Source organism: Grampus griseus (assembly GCF_964374135.1).
Source record: "Grampus griseus genome assembly, chromosome: 4".
In the NCBI taxonomy this organism is placed as follows: Eukaryota; Metazoa; Chordata; class Mammalia; order Artiodactyla; family Delphinidae; genus Grampus; species Grampus griseus.
The window spans coordinates 48428023-48451082 of record NC_138997.1 but is presented as its reverse complement, the minus strand read 5'-3'; the positions used below and the strand labels follow the sequence as shown (position 1 = coordinate 48451082).

The following is a 23060-nucleotide window of genomic DNA, read 5'->3' as shown; positions in this document are numbered from 1 at the left end:
AGGAGAGAGAAAGTGGCGAGTAGACAGGTACCCGACAACCCACGCCTCTGTACCTGGGCACGTATAAAGCCCTAAATCATATAAACCTAACCCTACTGTATCTCAGATGGAGGTCGAGGACTGGTTAAAGTCTGTCTGGAACATCTGAAGCTTCAGATGGGGTGAAGGGAGAACTGAGTCCTACTTGTGAGGATGAAATGGGAATAAAAGCATTCTTGAAAAAAATGGCTGTGGGTGCAGCTGGCACCTCCTCAGAAATGCTGCCCATGGGAGGCTGAGGTCTATGTATCTTAACCTTGTATACGTGGGGAACAGAGGCACCCCGAGAGCTCATGTAGAAATGCTTCTTCTCCAGGACAAAGAGAGCTGAGTGTCTTGACTAAAATGTGACTCTGGTGGCCAGTGCATTCATTTGAGCACATTACCCACCACAGTGGGCTATCCAGGATAATTTTAATGAACAAACTCATAGAATTCATACCCATAAAGCTTTTTCATAAAATCAGAGAGTAATATCTGTATACACACTTTTGTTGGTGGATCAATCACTTTACTTCCTACCCTCAAGAAGGCCAAATTCTAGCCTAGACATCATGGGGAAAAATATCTCTGCTTTACTCTATGTGGTCAAGGGGGAAAGACTGAGAGGTGGTTACTAAAGAAATGTCTCATTTGGCAGGGCTTTTTTAAAAAAACGTCTATTCCCTTTTATCCTCAGAAAACCCCCAATCCTGAGAATTTTAATAGAACTTCATCGACAAGGAATGTGAGCCACCCTGCATATAGAAAATAACAATGGAGCCGATGTGTGGGTTGCCACGCCTACAAGGCCACCAGGAATTACCAGCTGCATGACGGACTCACCTTTTTTGATTTCTGAATATGTGCCCTGCTTCCATTAAACAATTTTAGGGTAAGTGACAAGGTGTCAGAGCTGTCAAGCTGGAGCTGAGTTGGGGGAATGAACATCTTACCCCTTGGGCAGTTCAGCACATCACTGACATACAGAAAAGACAAGTTACTCATGTGCAGCAACAGGAATGGCAAGCCAGATATTGGTTCCAGAAATGTCACTTGTGCATTCCAGACATATAAACAACTGACTACTGGAAGCTTATCATATGTAGTGGTGGACCAGTTAGGTTCCCTGAGGTGGATGATGTCAGAGACCATGGTCAGGATTATCTTGGTAAGGCATTTTAGTAAGCTCCTGCCCACAGGAAGATGGTAGGGAGAAAACACACCCTGCCCAAGGCACTGACATTAACATCCAAGACACAACCTGGAGGGATTACTCTAAATAGTGTCAGAAAGTGACCCTGCTCTCCCCACCACAATCTAAAAGAAACAGGGGGCTACAGATAGGAACAAAAAGGGAGATGATGGGAGATGGAGTGACTCCTTAGATCTAGATAGTGCAGTGGCAACATGGAAGACAGAGGAGTACATTCATCTCCACAGATCTTGATTTAGAAGTGGTAGTGCTTAATACAATCCTACCTTAAGAAACAGGAAACATCTCGAATAAACAACCTAACCTTGCACCTAAAGCAATTAGAGAAAGAAGAACAAAAAAACCCCAAAGTTAGCAAAAGGAAAGAAATCATAAAAATCAGATCAGAAATAAATGAAAAAGAAATGAAGGAAACGATAGCAAAGATCAATAAAACTAAAAGCTGGTTCTTTGAGAAGATAAACAAAATTGATAAACCATTAGCCAGACTCATCAAGAAAAAAAGGGAGAAGACTCAAATCAATAGAATTAGAAATGAAAAAGGAGAAGTAACAACTGACACTGCAGAAATACAAAAGATCATGAGAGATTACTACAAGCAACTCTATGCCAATAAAATGGACAACCTGGAAGAAATGGACAAATTCTTAGAAAGGCACAACCTGCCAAGACTGAATCAGGAAGAAATAGAAAATATGAACAGACCAATCACAAGCACTGAAATTGAAACTGTGATTAAAAATCTTCCAACAAGCAAAAGCCCAGGACCAGATGGCTTCACAGGCGAATTCTATCAAACATTTAGAGAAGAGCTATCACCTATCCTTCTCAAACTCTTCCAAATATAGCAGAGGGAGGAACACTCCCAAACTCCTTCTACGAGGCCACCATCACCCTGATACCAAAACCAGACAAAGATGTCACAAAGAAAGAAAACTACAGGCCAATATCACTGATGAACATAGATTCAAAAATCCTCAACAAAATACTAGCAAACAGAATCCAACAGCACATTAAACGGATCATACACCATGATCAAGTGGGGTTTATTCCAGGAATGCAAGGATTCTTCAATATATGCAAATCAATCCACGTGATACACCATATTAACAAATTGAAGGAGAAAAACCCTATGATCATCTCAATAGATGCAGAGAAAGCTTTTGACAAAATTCAACACCCATTTATAATAAAAACCCTGCAGAAAGTAGGCATAGAGGGAACTTTCCTCAACATAATAAAGGCCATATATGACAAACCCACAGCCAACATCGTCCTCAATGGTGAAAAACTGAAAGCATTTCCACTAAGATCAGGAACAAGACAAGGTTGCCCACTCTCACCACTCTTATTCAACATAGTTTTGGAAGTTTTAGCCACAGCAATCAGAGAAGAAAAGGAAATAAAAGGAATCCAAATCGGAAAAGAAGAAGTAAAGCTGTCACTGTTTGCAGATGACATGATACTATACATACAGAATCCTAAAGATGCTACCAGAAAGCTACTAAAGCTGATCAATGAATTTGGTAAAGTAGCAGGATACAAAATTAATGCACAGAAATCTCTGGCATTCCTATACACTAAGGATGAAAAATCTGAAAGTGAAATCAAGAAAACACTCCCATTTACCATCGCAACAAAAAGAATAAAATATCTAGGAATAAACCTACCTAAGGAGACAAAAGACCTGTATGCAGAAAATTATAAGACACTGATGAAAGAAATTAAAGATGATACAAATAGATGGAGAGATATACCATGTTCTTGGATTGGAAGAATCAACATTGTGAAAATGACTCTACTACCCAAAGCAATCTACAGATTCAATGCAATCCCTATCAAACTACCACGGGCATTTTTCACAGAACTAGAACAAAAAATTTCACAATTTGTATGGAAACACAAAAGACCCCGAATAGCCAAAGCAATCTTGAGAACGAAAAACGGAGCTGGAGGAATCAGGCTTCCTGACTTCAGACTATACTACAAAGCTACAGTAATCAAGACAGTATGGTACTGGCACAGAAACAGAAATATAGATCAGTGGAACAGGATAGAAAGCCCAGAGATAAACCCACGCACATATGGTCACCTTATCTTTGACAAAGGAGGCAGGAATGTACAGTGGAGAAAGGACAGCCTCTTCAATAAGTGGTGCTGGGAAAACTGGACAGCTACATGTAAAAGTATGAGATTAGATCACTCCCTAACACCATACACAAAAATAAACTCAAAATGGATTAAAGACCTAAATGTAAGGCCAGAAACTATCAAACTCTTAGAGGAAAATATAGGCAGGACACTCTATGACATAAATCACAGCAAGGTCCTTTTTGACCCACCTCCTAGAGAAATGGAAATAAAAACAAAAGTAAACAAATGGGACCTAATGAAACTTAAAAGCTTTTGCGCAGCAAAGGAAACCATAAAGAAGACCAAAAGACAACCCTCAGAATGGGAGAAAATATTTGCAAATGAAGCAACTGACAAAGGATTAATCTCCAAAATTTATAAGCAGCTCATGCAGCTTAATAACAAAAAAACAAACAACCCAATCCAAAAATGGGCAGAAGACCTAATAGACATTTCTCCAAAGAAGATATACAGAGTGACAACAAACACATGAAAGAATGCTCAACATCACTAATCATTAGAGAAATGCAAATCAAAACTACAATGAGATATCATCTCACACCAGTCAGAATGGCCATCATCAAAAAATCTAGAAACAATAAATGCTGGAGAGGGTGTGGAGAAAAGGGAACCCTCTTACACTGTTGGTGGGAATGTAAATTGATATAGCCACTGTGGAGAACAGTATGGAGGTTCCTTAAAAAACTACAAATAGAACTACCATATGACCCAGCAATCCCACTACTGGGCATATACCCTGAGAAAACCATAATTCAAAAAGAGTCATGTACCAAAATATTCATTGCAGCTCTATTTACAATAGCCCAGAGATGGAAACAACCTAAGTGTCCATCATCGGATGAATGGATAAAGAAGATGTGGCACATATATACAATGGAATATTACTCAGCCATAAAAAGAAACGAAATTGAGCTATTTGTAATGAGATGGATAGACCTAGAGTCTGTCATACAGAGTGAAGTCAGTCAGAAAGAGACAAATTCCGTATGCTAACACATATATATGGAATTTAAGAAAAAAAATGTCATTAAAATCTAGGGGTGAAACAGGAATAGACACAGACTTACTAGAGAATGGACTTGAGGCTATGGGGAGGGGGAAGGGTAAACGGTGACAAAGCGAGAGAGAGGCATGGACATATATACACTACCAAAGGTAAGGTAGATAGCTAGTGGAAAGCAGCCGCATAGCACAGGGAGATCAGCTCGGTGCGTGCTTTGTGACCGCCTGGAGGGGTGGGATAGGGAGGGTGTGAGGGAGGGAGACGCAAGAGGGAAGAGATATGGGAACATATGTATATATATAACTGATTCATTTTGTTGTGAAGCTGAAACTAACATACCATTGTAAAGCAATTATACTCAAATAAAGATGAAAAAAAAAAAAAGAAGTGGTAGTGCTTAGACATGAGAAACAAGGTCAAAAAATGTGCCTAAATTAAGGATCTTGAGATGGGAAGATTATCTTGGATTATCAGAGCAGCCCAATATAATTACAAGAGTCCTTGTAAGAGGGAGGCAGGAGAGTCATAGTGAAAGAAAGAGAGAAGACAAGAGAGAGAGACTGGGTGTGTGTGAAACTAGAGTCTCTCCTAGAGCCTCCAGAAGGAAAGCAGCCCTGTGGATCCATTTCAGACATCTGACCCCCAGAGTTGTAAGATAATAAATGGGGTTTTTTTTGTTTGTTTTTGTGTGTGTGTGTGTGTTGTTTTAAGTCACTAAGTTTGTGGTAATTCACTACAGCAGCAACAGGAAAATAACACGTGGCTTGAACTTCAAAATTTGGAATTGTGGCTAACTGCTCCATCTCTTAAGGTGGTGGAGTCTATGAGATCTCTCAATCCCAGCTTCTTTTTGCCAGAGGAACCAACCACAAGATCAGAGGGTTGAAATGGAAACTTTCAGCCCCATCCCTTGACCTCTCAGGTGGGGAAAGGGGCTGGAGACCGAATCCAATCACCAATGACCAATGATGTAATCACTCGTGCCTACGTAATGAAGCCTGCAGAGTATAGGAGCTCTTTGTACCCAGCCCTATACATTGACCCAGGCAATCCTTCCATTTAGCTGTTCCTGAGTTGCATCCTTTATAATAAATGGATAATAGTTAAATGCCTTCCTAAGTTTTGTGAACTGTTCTAGCAAATTATCAAACCCAAGGAAAGGGTTATGGGAACCCCAGATTTGCAACCAAGTTGGGCAGAGGTTGTAGGTAATACTTCAGATTGGTGTCTGAAGTGGGGGGCGGGGACAGAGGGCAGTCTTGTGGGACTGTGCAATCTGTACTGACTCTGTAAGCAGATAAGGTAGGGGGTGAACCAGGCATGGCTTCCTTGATGTGAGAGAAGCCATTTTTGCCCTAAGCCATTTTGTGATCTAAGCCTGCCTAGGATGCTTGCCCTTGAATAGGTCTCTATAATCAATGATCATAAGGGAATGCAGGAACGAAGGAAATGCAGTCAAGAAACAACAGTTCAGAGATGAGAGTTCTAGTTCCTCCTCAAGGGATATACATAACAATCTGATACATTATCTTTGAGTTCTGAAAGCACTAAGGCCCCCACCCAGGTGGAGGATGGTAACTACACACTGAGACCTCAGATAGGTCAGAACCTAAGGAATGATGATGTTAACCTTTTCTGACCCTTGGGAACTTTGGACTCTGTTGACTTTTGCCCCAATTCTGTGCTGAATTCTCCTCTGCTCTAGCCCCTTCCTGAATGTGCACATATCCTTAGCTTAAAACTTCCCCAATTTTGCAGTTCGGGGAGACATTCCTTTTGGAAAATCCCCCGTGTCCTCCTTACTTGCTGCAAGTTATAAATCCTTTCTTCTCCTGATCTTTGGCTTGTTTGTGTCTCTTGGCTGGACACCCACCAAGAGGCAAACCCAGTTTTCAGGTGAAAACTCCAGGTAGTATCAGAACTGAACTAAATTGTAGGACACTCAGTTGGTGCCTGCAAACTGGAGAACTGCTTGGTATGGAGAACACAACACACACATTTGGTGGCCAGAAGGGTTCTGTGGGTAGTGTATAGAGGAAACAGAATTTTCCATTAGTTGTGAGTTTTTCTTTCAAATCCATTCTGCTGTGATGAGATATTCCACTTTAAATTTTCTACTTTTTCTGACCATCGCTTTCCTGCAAGTTGGGAATATCATGATGTCTGGAAATGTCAACATACATCGTGTTCTTTCAGCACAGCGATAGTGTCACTGCATAATAAACACAATGTTTTGCCATCTAATTCAATAACAAAATAATCCATACTCTACTGTGCTTTAAAAGTATGACATATAAAATCCACTTTTCTTATTTTGACTGGATATGAACTGGTAATAAAAAATAAAATATCGCAGTAGGGCAGTACACACGAAATGCTGTGGAGTTATAACCGCATCACCAAGATCTGTGTGCTGAGCACAGTATGAAGCATTGTGACATAAAATCTCTGTCACAACCACTCAGCTCTGCAGTTGAAGCATGAAAGCCACAGATAATACATAAACAAACATGGCTGTGCACCAGCAAAACACTGAAATGTGAACTTCACGTAATTTTTATGTGTCACAAAATACTATCTTTTCATTCTTTTTCAATCATATAAGAATGTAAAAACTACTGTTGGCTTTCAGGCTGTACAAAAAAGGGCCGTGAGCTAGATTTGTGGCCCACTGGTCCTCAATTTAAGGATGCCTGATTTAAACCACCATGACTATAAAACTGTGCAGCATAGGCTGAAATACATTCAATTCTCATTATTCACGGTAGTTTTGTTCTATAAAGCCACCCATCACTCATAGAGGAAATTCAGAGTTAGGCTCCTTCAAGCCTTTGGTCACAACAACCAATTTCATCAACCAATCAAGACATAATCACGTCCTATGTGTGTTTCTGTTTAAAGACATCTTATTTAATATATATTGTTGATTCATTAACACTGAACTCATGGCCAGTAGCACTGTAACTCACACTGGAAAAAAGTTTTCCTAACACATATTTTCTCTGTGAGGACATCACAGTCTTCTTGTACTTAGTGCTCGGGGGCCACCTTAAACAGAGAAATCATCACCAAAAAGTGTAAAAATGAGAAAAACATGCCACTAAATAGACCACAAGAAGGACAAGTTTACAGCATGAGAGCTGAAACAAAATGCAGTGTCACTTGATTTGACTGCTGCTGGGAATGTGTGCACTGGTCTCAAATTTTTTGCTGCTCTGAGCGTGCAGCCACATGTCTGCTAGTAACAGCAAAAATATCACAAGCGGGCTTCCCAGGTGGCGCAGTGGTTGGGAGTCCGCCTGCCGATGCAGGGGGCACGGGTTCGTGCCCCGGTCCGGGAGGATCCCGCCGCACGCCGCGGAGCGGCTGGGCCCGTGAGCCATGGCTGCTGAGCCTGCGCGTCCGGAGCCTGTGCCCCGCAACGGGAGAGGCCACAGCGGTGAGAGGCCCGCGTACCGCAAAAAAAAAAAAAATACCACGAGCATTTTACAAATAAATTTTAGCGAGTAGGTGAATTCACAAATATGAAACTGTGAATGAGGATTGACTGTATTTTAAAGTAAAGTAACACACTGTGATGTAGATAGGTGAGAGTTAAAGGAAGAAAATATTTCATTTTAAAATCTCTACTTGGTTGTGACTGTAATTTTAAATGGGAATTTCTGGTTTTCACTTGTATCCCAAAATGGAACATCTGTATTTGAAAACTCATATAAGCACAACTGAAGCTTCTATAAGGAAACCACAAAAGGAGAGTTTCCTACCTATAGCAACACATGGGACACATTATGAATAACATGGAATAAGCAGCTGTTAATTCTCAGATACAGAATTCATATTTTTAATACTCCTTACCCTCAGAAGCATCCATCACTCACAGAAAAGCCAGGAAGTTTGAGGTTATAATTAGAAGAAATTCCTCAAATTATCAATTTTACTACCGTTGGAACATGCAGAAATGCAGCTGCAATGAAAGGGAGATAGTTAGGTATATTTCATATTCCAGTTTTAAGTTTTCCCGGAGAGCTACAATTTAGCCAGAAGACAAAAACCAAAGCTAAATTAAATACAATGCTGCCTTCTCAACTAAGGAAAAACAAATATAACTGCCACATCAGGGACACAAAGGAAGAGGAGCATGACCGTAAAATTTTCTCAAAATAGAAAAGATAGAAATGGGGCATTTTCCCCACAGGTTTCTTTTTCAAGAAATTCTTGGCCCTCTGGAGTCTAGCAGGGACTTTCAAGGATAGAAATTTCTTTTTTGTTGCCGTAGACAGAAAAACTCATTAACAGTGGCTGCTTTTTTTCAAAAAATTAATTATTTATTTATTTTTGGCTGCACTGGATCTTTGTTGCTGCGCACGGGCTTTCGCTAGCTGCGTTGAGCGGGGGCTACTGTTCGTTGTGGTGCACAGGCTTCTCATTGTGGTGGCTTCTCTTGTTGTGGAGCACGGGCTCTAGGCATGCGGGCTTCAGTAGTTGTGGCTCGCGGGCCCTAAGTTGTGGCGCACAGGCTTAGCTGCTCCGCAGCATGTGGGATCTTCCCGGACCAGGGCTCAAACCCGTGTCCCCTGCACTGGCAGGTGGATTCTTAACCACCGCGCCACCAGGGAAGCCGGGCTGCTTTCTTAAAGCATTTATTTTGATTTTAAGGTCTTTCCATCAAGGTTTTTGTTCTCAAACACCCGGAAGTCCTCATTTTACAGAAGAAAACCAGCAGTGTAGGCCTAGGCAATTAAAGGTAAGACTATCTTGCAAAACTTACGTAAAAACTGGGCAGTCAAGAAGGTAGTCAGTGAGAATACAAGGGAACAGGGTTCTCTTGTTACATATTCCTTTGGGACAGTTGTGTCGGATCTCTCTCATGTTCAAATTACAGCAAAGCAAAAGTTACTGCTCTAAGAACTAGGCAAGGCGTCTGTGTAAAAGTGCTTTCTTGGTTTAATCTCTTCTGCTGCCATTCCTCAGCTGGTATTTTTTTTTCTTTTTTTTGTGGTAACTGCCAGGCCTTGTGGTTCCTATGGACAGGAATCAACCAGGATCAAAGTGCTTTTATGTACAGCTCTGTCAACAGAAAAATTCATCAACAGTTTAAGGAAAAAAATGCAAAAATTTCAAGCCAATTTGAGGATTATACTCTGAGAGGTAGACTTTCAGAAAGCTCTGGGGACTGTTCTGCCAATTAGGGGTCAAAGCACAGTTATGTACGTTTTTGAGACAAAGGGTTTATGTCATACGACATATTATTAACAGTTTACACAATCCAGACCTACAGGTACAAAGCAAACAGTGGGTCATGAGTCATCATGGTCCCTTACAAGAAGGAAGGTTATCTCCTAAGAGTCAGTGTCCCTTAATGAGATTAAGGAATGTCATCTCCTAAAGAGCTCTGGTTAATGCAGATGCACAATACCTGCTAAAGGGGAGGGAGGAGGCCCAAAGGGACAAAGAAAAAATTTATGTTTAAACTTTTCTCATCTTGCCGTAAAACATGAATTTTATTTCATCAGTTCTTAACTGAGATTGTGGAAGGTCTTAGGTGAAACAGATATGAAGGCTAGGCTTTCTGAGTATACCGGTGGAGAACTGTGGAGGATCCTCTTTTGTAGGACCTCAGGGGCAATCCCTAAATCTCTCTCTTAAAAGAAAAATTTGAAAGAGATATATCTTATAATATCAAATACATTCAATAGCATCTTCCTCCTGGTGCATAAGCAGCATAAAGATTTTGTTAACAGCATCCACAGAAAACAAATATACCAGTAAACATCGTTATATATTTTACCTGACAATAAGAGTTCCAAAACAGCAATGCAATATTAACAAGAGCAATACAATTACCAAATAAAGTTCAAAGTTTTCTAATAGTCCCTTTTACTTTGAAACTGTATTCCACAAACGACTACAGTCAAGTTAATATGTTCAAGAGTCACAGAATCATTCCCTGTGGCTATGTTAGTCCTTATCTAATGAAGTCTGGTTCAGCTGTTTGTTGGGATTCTAGCTGCTGACAGTTTGAAGCTCTTAATCGTTGTGGCTTTGGGGCTAGGAAGACAGAAGGGTCTACTGTACTTTGAGATGACAGAAAAGACTCAAACAGCTCTGTCTCCAGAATTCTGCACAAGCAGCTTATTTCACAATTATGTGATCTACCTATATTCTCTAATGACTGAATACACAACGTTCATATGCATGCTCTCTGGCTGAATGAGATGATTCTTCACCTACTATTTAATTTCTAGTAATAGTGTAACTAATGTAACTTCATGTATTCAGTCATTATTTTTAAAACTTGCTAAATACTATCCTGATCTTTTGAGCTTTTAAAATTTACTTTGATCCTTTTTTCCAAGCTATGAAACTATGAATTTTGTAATATATAAGATCCTCAGACCAATTTAATGTTATGCATTATCATACCAAGGTGTACAGGTCTAAAGGAGTCTCCCAATTAGCATAACCTTGACCCTAGTACCAGTTTTTCACTTTCTTAAAGGATTATCAGAGATATTGGGTTCCTTCATATTCTATATGATTAGCTTAAAGAGTTTCTACTTTGGGCTCTAGCAGTACTTAGTTCTATGCTCTGTATTCTAGACTCCTTAAATTACAGAGAAAGGAAATGTACAATTTTTGTATTCCTTCAGAGCAAGGTTGAGAAGCAACACTACCTACCCTATTAGGTACTTTCTTACATGCGTGGACTACTCCACTGCATGTATCTCAAGTCCTTTTCATTTTAAAATCACACATTAACTCATCATCGATGTATGTTCCATTAGAATAATACTTATTAACCAGGAATTACCAGAAGGGGGGTCAATAAAGGCCTCCATGTTGTGAGTTCCAGGACTTTTCTGAAGAGAAAACCATGGCTTTATTAAACGATCAACCGGGTCTATGATCCTCCACACCCCCAAAATTTTAAAAATCACTTCACTGGATTCTTTTATTTTATAAAACTTCTCTAGTCCTGTTCTCCAAAGTTCTAGCACCTCTCGCACGTTGTAATTTTATAAACAAGGCCCGACACTTTGATCCCACTTTTATATAACTGAACATACTACATTTTTAACACTTAAAAGATTTTAAGTACTATCAAATATATCTGGATTATATCTTAATCCACAGTACTTCACAGAGCTCATGATTTTAAAAAGCAAATTAAACCATGTCTGAATTTCTAAATCTTCTAAATACATTAACAGTGAAACTTGTAATTGTTTCAAAATTACTAGAAAGTATGTCATTTTCTTGAAATGAACTTGGCGTAAAAGGCAGCAAAGAGGTCTTTATAAGGAGTGTCTGAATCTGACTTGGTCAACGGTATTCGACAAAGTTGGCGAAATCTAGGAGAACGCAGTAGCAAGTTCTGTGAAAGGCCCATGAGGCTGGAGCATAACCAGTAGAGAACAATCGACTGTAAAGAGAAGAAAGGACATGAAAGTTAGCATCTCTCCATTCTCCAAGGACACCAAGGTCTAGAAATAGGTAGGCAATAAAAAAAAAAATTACAATCTCTGTAAATGTAAGTACACCAGGACTGACCAAGACTTTCAGTAGCTATTAGATACCTGTGACAGATCAGATAGGTAGGTAAGAAAGTTGAAAGGAAGACTCAAAAGCAAAAAGAAACAAAAAGGAGAGGTATTCATGACAGAAGTGGATGACAGAGAACAGCTCCCAAGCAGAGGTCCAAGAGAGATCTCACCTCCATCTCTGGCAGTTAAGCATACTTTTTCCCCACCAAGAGTCTTGACAGGCTGCTACACTGAAGGTACGCTACTGGGGGCACAGCCATTTATCATGGCAAACTTAGCCCTCCTAGACCTATATACAGTCACCTATCTTCCAAATTTTTCCCACCAACCAGTTTCTAAGTGTAGTCAGGACTGCATTATCTTTGCCTTTTCCTGAGACAAAGAGTCTCAGTATTATCTTCAACTTTCTTTTTTACTACCATTCAGATTGACTATTTAGGTCAAAGACTAAGTTCTGCGGCCTCTCAAAACATTCCCATACGTACATACATACATCTTTCCCAAACCTTTCTTTGGCATCAGAAGGTAATCAGTCCCCAGAGGCAAGACCACATGGTGGTTGAATCCAGGTCCTGGAGTCAAACTGCCTGAGTTTGAAATCTATTTATCTAACTTTGGGTACATTATTTTTCTTGTTTCAGTTTTCTCTTCTATAAAATGGGGACAGAACTGTACCCACCTCAAAGAGATGCTGTGAGGAATAAATGAGAAAATTTAGGTAGAGTGGTAAGCACAGTAATGTCGCCCATATTAAGCACTTGCATTTGTTCCAGAGCAAGTTTTTAAGGGCAGTAAGCAATACATCCTTAAAGGCAGGTTAGCACAGTAGTTAAGAGTAAGAGCCAAACTGCCTGGATGTGTGTTAGACTCTGCCACTTAAAAGATGAGTAACCTTGATGAGTTACTTAACCTCTCTGTGCCTCAGTTTCCTCAGCAGTAAAGTAGAGATTATAATAGCTCCTACTTCAGTGCACTGTTGGGAGAAATATGTATACTAATATATGTAAATGATTTTAAAAAGGGCCTGGTACAATGTTAATGTTGAATAAATATTAACTACCATCATCATCAAACTTATCCATGAAGCGAACAGTATCCTGAGCCTCAACTACGTCAGACTGAAAACTGCCTACTAAGTATCATTCTTCTTCCTTAGTAAGAAAAATACTAATTTTCAGCAGGGTATACGGCCATCTAAACAAAAGAAAAAGATGACTATCCTTCCCAACCTCTTCTGCAGTTAGGTACAGCCACATATTTAAGATGGAAGCTCAGTGTTTGGTGGGGCACCTGGCCAGGGTCCTGAAAGGGGCTGACTGTGCTTGAGGAACCTTTTTACTATTCTCGCAAGGTAACAAGCTCCAGTGGCCATCGTGACTATCCTGCGGCCTTCAAGACCATTACAGGCTGTGGATGATGCAGCACTGAGAGAGAAGCAGGCTGCCTTTCTCAAGTCTTCACAGGGACGCTCCATCAGCTCTACACTGAATTACCTAATTCAGAATTTCCTGTATTTGAGAGAATGGATTTTTGGGTACTTAAGACACTGTTTTTCAGGGCTTCCCTGGTGGCGCAGTGGTTAAGAATCTACCTGCCAGTGCAGGGCACCTGGGTTCGAGCCCTGGTCCAGGAAGATCCCACATGCCGGGAAGCAACTAAGCCCGCGAGCCACAACTACTGAGCCCGCACGCCTACAGCCCATGCTCCACAACAAGAGAAGCCACTGCAGTCACAATGAGAAGTCTGCGCATCGCAACGAAGAGTAGCCCCCGCTCGCTGCAACTAGAGAAAGCCCGCCCACAGAAACAACACAGACAAAAATAAATAAGATAAAATAAATAAGTAAAAAAAAAAAAAAAAAGCTTAAAAAAAAAAAGACACTGTTTTTCAGATCTCTGTTACTCACTTTGAATCCAACCTCTCACTACAACTTTACTGCTCCTATTTCACTTGATCTGGGAGTTTCCTCAGTTATAACAGGTATTATTTCTCCTTAGAAATGTAATGAGTTTGTATTGTTCTGTTGTTACAGAGTATTTTATAATAATATTATTATTACATGAAAAGTACTATAATAGACACTTGTCATTTCATTAATTCTCACAGACATTATGGTGTCTATTTTAGAAACAAGGAAACTTATTTTACACAGGATTAATGATGGTACTATGTCTAAGTGACAGCTTAAAAACATTTAACATTTAATTGAGCCCATGGACACCGCCAAGTAAGCGTCATTGAAGTCTCCCCCATCTACTGCCATCATGTGTAAGTCGGAGTCTCCCAAAGAGCCCGAACATCTGCAGAAGCTCTTCATCGGAGGTTTGAGCTTTGAGCTTTGAAACAAACGATGAGAGTCTGGGGAGCCATTTTCAACAAAGGGGAACGCTCACAGACTGTGTGGTAACGAGGGATCCAAACACCAAGCGCTCCAGAGGCTTCGGGTTTGTCACGTATGCCACTGTGGAGGAGGCAGATGCGGCCATGAAGGCAAGGCCACACAAGGTGGATGGGAGAGTTGGGGAACCAAAGAGGGCCGTCTCAAGAGAAGATTCTCAAAGACCTGGTGCCCACTTAACTGTGAAAAAGATTTTTGTTGGTGGCATTAAAGAAGACACTGAAGAACATCACCTAAGAGATTATTCTGAACAGTATGGGAAAACTGAAGTGATTGAAACCATGACTAACCAAGGCAGCGGCAACAAGAGAGACTTTACTTTTCATAACCTTTGGTGACCATGACACCACAGACAAGACTGTCACTCAGAAACACCACACTGTGAATGGCCACAACTGTGAAGGAAAGCCCTATCTCAGCAAGAGATGGCTAGTGCTTCATCCAGCCAAAGAGGTCGAAGTGGTTCTGGAAACTTTGGTGGTGGTCGTGGCAGTGGTTTTGGTGGGAATGACAACTTTGGTGGTGGAGGAAACTTCAGTGGTCGAGATGCCTTTGGTGGCAGCCATGGTGGTGGTGGCTATGGTGGCAGTGGGGATGGCTATAATGGATTTGGTAATGACGGAAGCAATTTCAGAGGTGGCAGAAGCTACAATGATTTTGGCATTTACAACAGTCAATCTTCAAATTCTGGACTGATGAAAGGAGGAAACTTTGGAGGCAAAAGTTCTCGCCTCTATGGTGGTGGAGGCCAATACTTCGTCAAACGATAAAACCAAGGTGGCTATGGTGGTTCCAGCAGCAGCAGGAGCTGTGGCAGTGGCAGAAGGTTTTGATTACTGCCAGGAAACAAAGCTTAGCAGGAGAGGAGAGCCAGAGAAGTGACAGGGAAGCTACAGGTTACAACAGATTTGTGAGCTCAGCCAAGCACAGTGGTGGCAGGGCCGAGCTGCTACAAAGAAGACATGTTTTAGACAATACTCATGTGTATGGGCCAAAAAACTCGAGGACTGTATTTGTGACTAAGTGTATAACAGGTTATTTCAGTTTCTGTTCTGTGGAAAGTGTAAAGCATTCCAACAAAGGTTTTCACTGTGACTTTTTTTTTTTGCACCCATGCTATTGACTGCTAAATGTAATAGTCTGATCATGATGCAGAATCAATATGTCTTAAAAAAAACAAACATTTAATTCACATTTTTTACGATGAAAACATACTATTTCAGACTCCTAAGACAAGTCCTATAAAGTACTTTTATATAAATGATATAACTCTAACTACCAGCAACAAATGACTACTACTTTACGGTCTATGTGTTGGCTCAGAGCTAAGACAGCTCTATACCTGACATAGCTTTACCCATCTTAGCACTAAAGTATCCATGGAAGCAAAAGGCTAAAAATATGAAATAACTGCAAATATAACATTTCTTTTTCTATTTCTATAAAAGTTGAATTACATATAAATAGGGACAAGTATATGTATCTCATAAAACTGTTATGAGATTAAACAATATTACATATGAACCCATACAAACCTAGCACAAAGTTTTGTTTCTTTTTTCAGTGCTAAAACTCCTTGGACCAGTCTATGAAGACAGAAGGAATTCAATATATCAGTTAATCAAACAGAGCAGATACTATGTTCATAGTACTGCATCAGGTACTTTGCAAGATTAAAAAAAAAAAAGAAAAAAAAAAAGAGGAAAAGGAGTTTGGTTTAATAGGAGGGTTAAGACACATTCACATAAAGGAAGATTAACCAATCCCCCAAGAAATATTCAGATGTCACTTGGTGACAGAGACAGTAGATTCGTTACTACAGAAACCCAGAAACCAGTAAGGGATTGAGTAGTCAGAGGAAGCTCAATAGAAGAGGCAGAATCCCAGCCAGTCTAAGCTAGAAACAGAAGATTTATATTTAGCACATGCTTCACGCAACACTGGTGCTTACTCACTGAAGGTACTGTCGCTGCAATTGGAATCATCAACACTGATAATGCACGAACAAAGTACGTAATATATGTCTGGAAACGAGACATTCCAACTTTTTGCAGAGCAAAAATCTGAAGGGGTAGAATATATAACATATGCTGATTATTGAAATGCACATTAAATGAGACAAGCTTTAAAATACAAACTGATTTTTGATTGGCCTCTACCTATATTTTAAGAAAAACAATAAAAATTTAAAATAAAACTGATAAATTTATGTAAAATTCTTAAATGGAACTTTAAATAACAGCAATAAAGAGATTCATCTAAACAGTATCACAGCATAATTTTTACAAGTCAATGTTTTTTAAAGATTGTCTGTAAAACTGAAGTCCCTTCAAGATAAGTATTATGTATGAATCACTGTCCTTGTTTTTTAACATGTAAACACAGGACCTGGCATAAAGAAGGAACTTAACAGGTATCTCAAAGGTTTGTGATCTGGCTACATGGAGTACAGAAAAGAACCAAGGCTAGGAAAGGCAGTTATGGTTTATGAATTACTTATTTAAGAGGCAGCATAACTTAATGATTACGAGCACAGATTCTACACTCAAACTACCTAGATTCACAAGGCAGCCCTGCATTCAGTGGTTATGTGACCTTGCACAAGTTACTAAACCTTTCTGTGCCTTACCTTCTGCACCTTAAAATGGGGTTAATAGTAGCACTGACATCACAGGATTATTTTAAGAATTAAATGAGTTAATTCATGTACATTGCTTACAATAGTGCCTGGCACATGGTGAATGTTAAGTAAGAACAGGCTTTTATTAAACTTATGCATGCTGGGTCTTTAGATGGAATAAAAGAAAGACTAGAGGACTGACATTATTCACTGTGACCCTGTGTTATCGATTCTTTCTTTCTAAGAAATATTCACTAATTACCAACCATGTTAACAGCACTGTGGTAGATGCTCTTAGGCTAACACACTTAGACTACACATAGTCTTTCCTCAGGAAAACTTCACGCAAGACCTCAGAGTATCATCCTCACTTTTCTCGTCTGAAAAAATAAGGGGTGCATTAGATTTCCCAAACACAGAGCTGTGGATATGAGGTCTGTGAAATCTCAACTGAGTTAGGTCTTTTCTAAGGTTTCTTATAGCTCAAAGAGTCTATGTTCTACTCAGAGTCTGAGAACAGTTCTTTATGGAATAGGGGTCATATTTTATATGTATGTTTCTCCATTCCATCTTATAAAGAAGTTCTATGGCTTTTCTAAGGTTGTGTAACTTAAAAATGGCAGTCAGGTACTGACCACCTACAAATTGACATATTAAACATATACACAAAACATCAATACATTGTGGGAAGAAAACCAGATTCATTAGGCATTTTAATTGTTGTCTTTACCAAAAAGCAAATCACAAAACTGTATGTATTAGAATCATATAATTTTAAAGCTAAAAGACATTTTGGAAATGTTCAAATTCAGCTCTCTTAATTATGAGCATTCTGACCCCCAGAGATGTTAAGGAACTGGCCTAAGACAATTTATCAACAGCTGATCAGCGACCAAAACTAAGGAGTCTCAATTTTAGCTCAGAGCTACCACCACCAACTCAAATACAATTTACATTTGAGGTCAGAACAGCAACAAAACCCCCAATGATTTAAATGGCAAGCAAATCTCATTTAAAACCACTGACCTCCACTATTAATAAGTTGATGACACCAATGGAGACAGGCAGAATCCAAGTGGAATCCAGGGCAGTGAGGTCAGGAAACCATAAGACCCCACCAGTAGCTAACTGCTCCTGAACAGAAAAACCTGCTGAAACATTTTTATAAGTAAAACAAAAGAATTTCTAAAATAGCAGAGGGAAGTAATTGCAATAAGGTGTTCCTCACACTAAAGATTTGCACTTTTTATTCAGGTTATTTTCACTCCACAACATAAGTTAGTTCTTCCTGTACTGAGAAAGAGGCAAGAAGCTTTCTGTAGTAAATAGATGTAGAGACAATAAAGATATGTAGCAGTAATCTTTTCAGACTTAAATTTAAAAAATTTTAAAAATTAGACTTTCTTTCAAGTCTATTTAGATTACTTTCTGGTTAGAAATGCCTTTAAATGAAAGTAAAAAACAAGCCCTTTAGTTTATAACCTTTCTTAATTAATGTTTACACTTATAACTGTGAAAGCTTTTCTGGCTTCTTAAATTTATTAATAGAAAAAATTCTTGGCCAGGAAACCGTATTATGGAATTATAACCATGACCTCCAAGAAGCAGTACTAGTGACGTTCTTCCTAGATTGATTTGTTTTCTCAACACAGCTAGTTTGCTTTACACTTAATATTTTCAATTCTATACCCTTGTAAGGGAGATGATAAAAGTGTATTCTAGTTATGAGAAGTATGGATGTTTTTTATTTTTTGCTTGGTTTTTTCTTTTTTTTAAGAGTACAAAGACAGGGCTTCCCTGGTGGCGCAGTGGTTGAGAGTCTGCCTGCCGATGCAGGGGACACGGGTTCGTGCCCTGGTCCGGGAAGATCCCACATGCCACAGAGCAGCTGGGCCCGTGAGCCATGGCCACTGAGCCTGCGCGTCCGGAGCCTGTGCTCCGCAACGGGAGAGGCCCCAACAGTGAGAGGCCCGTGTACCACAAAAAAAACAAAAGAAGAGTACAAAGACAACGTTAGAAAACTTATTTGGGGGAAACAGACTTCAATAATAACTACCTTCTGAATGTGTTGCCCCTGTGCTAAAATTCCGGAGAGCAACAGACACGAATATCCACATTGGAAGCTGAATCCAGACCAACACAGTGGCTTTGAAAGGGTGGCAGTTATCCCGAACATACAGCTCTGAAACAAGCCTCCGCATAGTCTTTAGATAAGTGAGCCTAGTTTGAGGGAAGAGGGAAAAAGGGAAAGGAGAAAATGTCATTTGACTACTAGCAGTGTTTCATCCCCACAGCACAAACACACCTGTGCTGTGGTTACTGGCTAAAGGATTTATGCAGGATTTTTGGTTGTTGTAAGCTATACCACGGGGCTGCCTAAACAAAAGGCAAATAAAGTCTTTTACTCAAAGTTCTTTAGCAATGTACGCAAATTACATTAACAATTTGATAAATCTGACACTGTCAGACTACAGTCTTTGATTCTGGTGATCTCCGGCAAACTAGGCTTTGAGGAGGGAAATTTCACTACTAACATGGTATGACCACAATTTAAATCACAAATACTAGAGGTGAAAGCCCATTTTACTCATATCTCTCCACTCCAGCCAAGCTCAATCACTTGATCCCCGAATATACCTTGCAATGTGGTTCTGTACTGTGTATGCTCTTGGCCCGTCAAAATGGTCTTCACTCTTCAATCAACTCTTTCATAAAGGCTTTCTTACTCTGTTTCTCTATTAACCATATTAGTTATTTCTGTTAAGTCCCACTTTCTATACTATGGTATTGGGTCTTCATCTTTAAATCTCTCACAGCATGTTTTGTACAAGGCTGGTTTTCAATAGGTTTGCTGAATTTAATCTAATTGTAATGTACTGAATTAAGACAGTATACGGAGACATTGCAGGCTCTTTGTAATTCAGCCTCTGCCTGCTTTTCCAACTTTATTTCCTGTTACTCTTCTTTAGACACCTGTATATTCTGGCCCCTTGAATGACTGGGGTCATCCAACAAATCAGACTTCCACATCAGCATGCCTTTGGAAGTTATTATATCATCTGTGTGGACTGCCCAGTTTCCTGGCTGTTCACCTGACAACTTCCCTGTCACGCTTCAAAACCCAGCTCCATTGAAAATGCAGGAAACCTCAGATATGTCTTCCTAGAAAGCCACTCATCTGTCTAAGGATGTGTCTGGACGATCACCCTGCCAATGCTGCATAAGCAAGGTGCCACAGTCTTGTCTAGGCTGCATTTATAACCCAGGTGAGCACCTACTAATTTGTTCTTCTGGCCTAGAGCTGTAGTCCTCAGATTTCCCTGATCAGTAAAACTTCAAAACTATAGGTTTACCAACTTCCTATTTTAGCAAGTAAAGACATTAAGCTGTAAAAATGATTTTTTTAAAATGTCAGGTCTTTTTAACTCTATATAAAGAGGGACACAATTTCATACCAAAGATAGTTGGCAAATTTACACCTTTATAGATTAAAATATATGGAAAGCTATATATATATATATTACTTATTCATACTAAAAAAACCTTATTTTTCTCATTGCTGTGAACTGGTGAACACTTTGTCACAGTCAAGTAAGGATCAGAATTTGGGAAACTGACTAAGCAGAACTAGCTTAGGCTGATAGAAGGAGGTGGACTTAGAAGTTCCTAGTGGATGACTGTAGGCATAGAACTGTGCCATGGTCGAGCACCCTTGGGCAAGGGCTTTCTAAGAACCCAGGCAGACAACTACATAGGGTAACCAGAGCAGAATGACAACACCTTGCCTATCCAGTTGCTTTTACCGTGTCATTCATACTTTCTACCTCCCCATTCCTTTGGGCTACTACCTGCTGTATGTTGTCAAAAGGTCAAGTTTGTAAATAACCTGTATCATTTGTTGACAAAAATCCCAACAACTGTCACAGTATCTTCATCCTGTGAAGCCTTTCCTGACTTTCCGTGATGACCCAACTCCTTGTACATAATCTTTTGTACAGTACTTAGTTCAGTCATTATTTGACTACATGTCTGTCTTTTTCAGTAGCCTGAAGTCCCTTAAGGACAAGGAACTCTCTCTTCTTGTTTCCCTATTTTTTTTGCTTTTGGTCCAGTATATAAAACTACCATGCCACATAAACTTATTAAAATATTAAAGAGAAAAAAGAACTACTTTGCTGCTAAAGCTACAGAATACCAAAACCTATAATAAAAATCACTTACACATTATATATACGTATATATATTTTCATGGTGTTATATGCACAGAATTAGCTTACCTGGCAGCTCTTTTGGACCACCCCAACTGATTTGCACGAACTGCAACGTCTTGGTTAAGGTGCCTTGCAATGCTTTTTATTTCTGGCTGCAAATTTTCCACCTAGCTAAAGAAAAAGTAGGCTTTGTTATGGGAACATAAAAGATCTTTATTCATAACCATTCATAATTTCACTCTCTATTCCCTCAGCTCATTTAAAAATGTGGTTTACTGGTCATGTCAAGAAACCCTAAGTCTGCGTATAGGATGTTAATTTAAGATTTCCTCAGTTGCAACCAAATTCAAACTCCAGCTTGTACATCAGTATGATCTTGGACAAATTATTTAACCTCTAAAGTCCTATTCTCTCATATATAAAATGTATATCAGCACCTACTTCACAGGGTTATTATAAGGATTATATAAGAACTACACTCTGCACTTTAATGTTTCAATTCCTGGATTTCCCAGTAATGTCAACTGAGGAAACAGAAGTCCATTAAGAATCTTTAATATACTCTGTGGCAGTCACAGAGCCACCAAAAATTGCATTTACTTCTGCCCTGTGTTAATTCCTTTTTGTAAAGTAGCTCACTGCCTTACTGGTACTGATGACTAACACTAAGCACTCCGGGGGTACCTGGGGACCTTAAGCCTCGGGTAGACGTCGGCCAGTCCTCACCACGGAAGCGCGTCCATGCGCGGCTCGGCGCCCCTCACCTTGGCCAGGATGTAGTGCTGGTAGGCGGCCAAGGGCAGCGTGACAGCGCCGCGCAGGGCCACGGTGGTGAGAAGAATGCTGCCCCACCAGGGCAGGCCCGAGGCGGTGTGCGCAAAGAGCAGTACGTCCTCGGCGCCCTGCACCGGCGCCGACGTAGCCAGGGCTTCATACCAGCCACCCGCGCCGCTCGGGCCAACTGCAGAGACTGATGCCACCGCCCACAATGGCAGAGCGGAGGGCTTGGCGCCGCCGGTGGGGGCCGGTACGACCGGTGGGCCCAAGCCCCGGAGCTGCAGGGCAGGCCGCGGCTGCAGCCACCTAACGCTCAACCGGCACAGCATCTCTGCACACGACTGTATCCAACACGCGTACGACACGGGCTAACTGCGCGTACCGCTCACCGAGGCCGCTACGCGCATGCGCTGGCGACGCCGGGCGTAAAGATGGCGGCAGCCCGCCGGCAGCCATAATTGACTTTTCCAGTCACACCAGTGACGTATTGCGTCGCACTAGAGATGACGCAAGACGTAGGGAAGTCCCGCCTTTCCCACGCGGCACTAATCAAGCCTACTGCGCACACACGAAACTTCCGCGGTGCTGCGGTGGAGCTCCTCAGAGGCTCGACCGGAATTGCAGAGTCGGAGGTGGGGCTTGCTGCCCGGGGCGGGGCTTGCTGCACTGGGCCGGGAGAGGTGTTTTCTGGGAAGAGCTCACCTTGTAAAGTCGGTGTTCGGGTTGTGCCTTTACGTTCTTTTTCACTTAAATTAATCGGGTCACGGTTTACGTTTTACCTTATGTGATCAGGAGGTAGTCCCCCACGTCTTTTTGTGCGCGCCCCAATTGCTTCCGCTAGAGATTGAGATAGATTATACTACCCAGGAGTCAACATGTTGCTGAAATGCCAGTTTGGAGACAGGCGTGTGTTTCTGGATTGTTTTAATCAACAACCTTTATGCACTAGGCTTAGTTTAGTCTGTGGTATGTTTAATTGGCTCATCTGTCATAATAGACATTTTCAGACCCAACTTAAGTGTTTTCTTTCATCATAAAGAGCAGCAAAACACCTTATGTCAAGGGTAAAGTACCATCTCCTGAGTTAAGAGGAATTATCACTGGCAGCGCGGTGAATTC

General features: G+C 40.6%; 1 protein-coding gene and 1 pseudogene across 5 annotated transcripts in view; one reads left to right on the top strand and one right to left on the bottom strand.

The window, feature by feature from the left end:
* COX18 (cytochrome c oxidase assembly factor COX18) overlaps positions 1 to 22280 on the bottom strand; it is a 163293-nt gene extending 141013 nt beyond the window's left edge. For 2 of the 4 annotated variants that reach the window (XR_014296713.1, XR_014296714.1), the window contains exons 1-7: positions 21929 to 22280; positions 21231 to 21331; positions 19010 to 19173; positions 17980 to 18104; positions 16289 to 16396; positions 9160 to 11814; positions 8247 to 8355 (exon numbers count right to left, since the gene is read on the bottom strand). Coding sequence is in view for 2 of the 4 variants with exons in the window: in XM_082653873.1 (XP_082509999.1) it covers positions 11641 to 11814; positions 16289 to 16396; positions 17980 to 18104; positions 19010 to 19173; positions 21231 to 21331; positions 21929 to 22270 (1014 nt within the window). In the remaining 2 variants the exon portion in view is untranslated. Of the gene's footprint in view, positions 1 to 8246; positions 8356 to 8734; positions 11815 to 16288; positions 16397 to 17979; positions 18105 to 19009; positions 19174 to 21230; positions 21336 to 21928 lie in introns of those variants that run through there. The other 2 variants (XM_082653873.1, XM_082653874.1) reach the window with 2 other exon arrangements.
* LOC309822008 (heterogeneous nuclear ribonucleoprotein A1-like) lies at positions 14093 to 15357 on the top strand (annotated as a pseudogene). Its single transcript has one exon. The product of its transcript is annotated as a heterogeneous nuclear ribonucleoprotein A1-like (transcript).
* Positions 22281 to 23060: the final 780 nt, after the last annotated feature.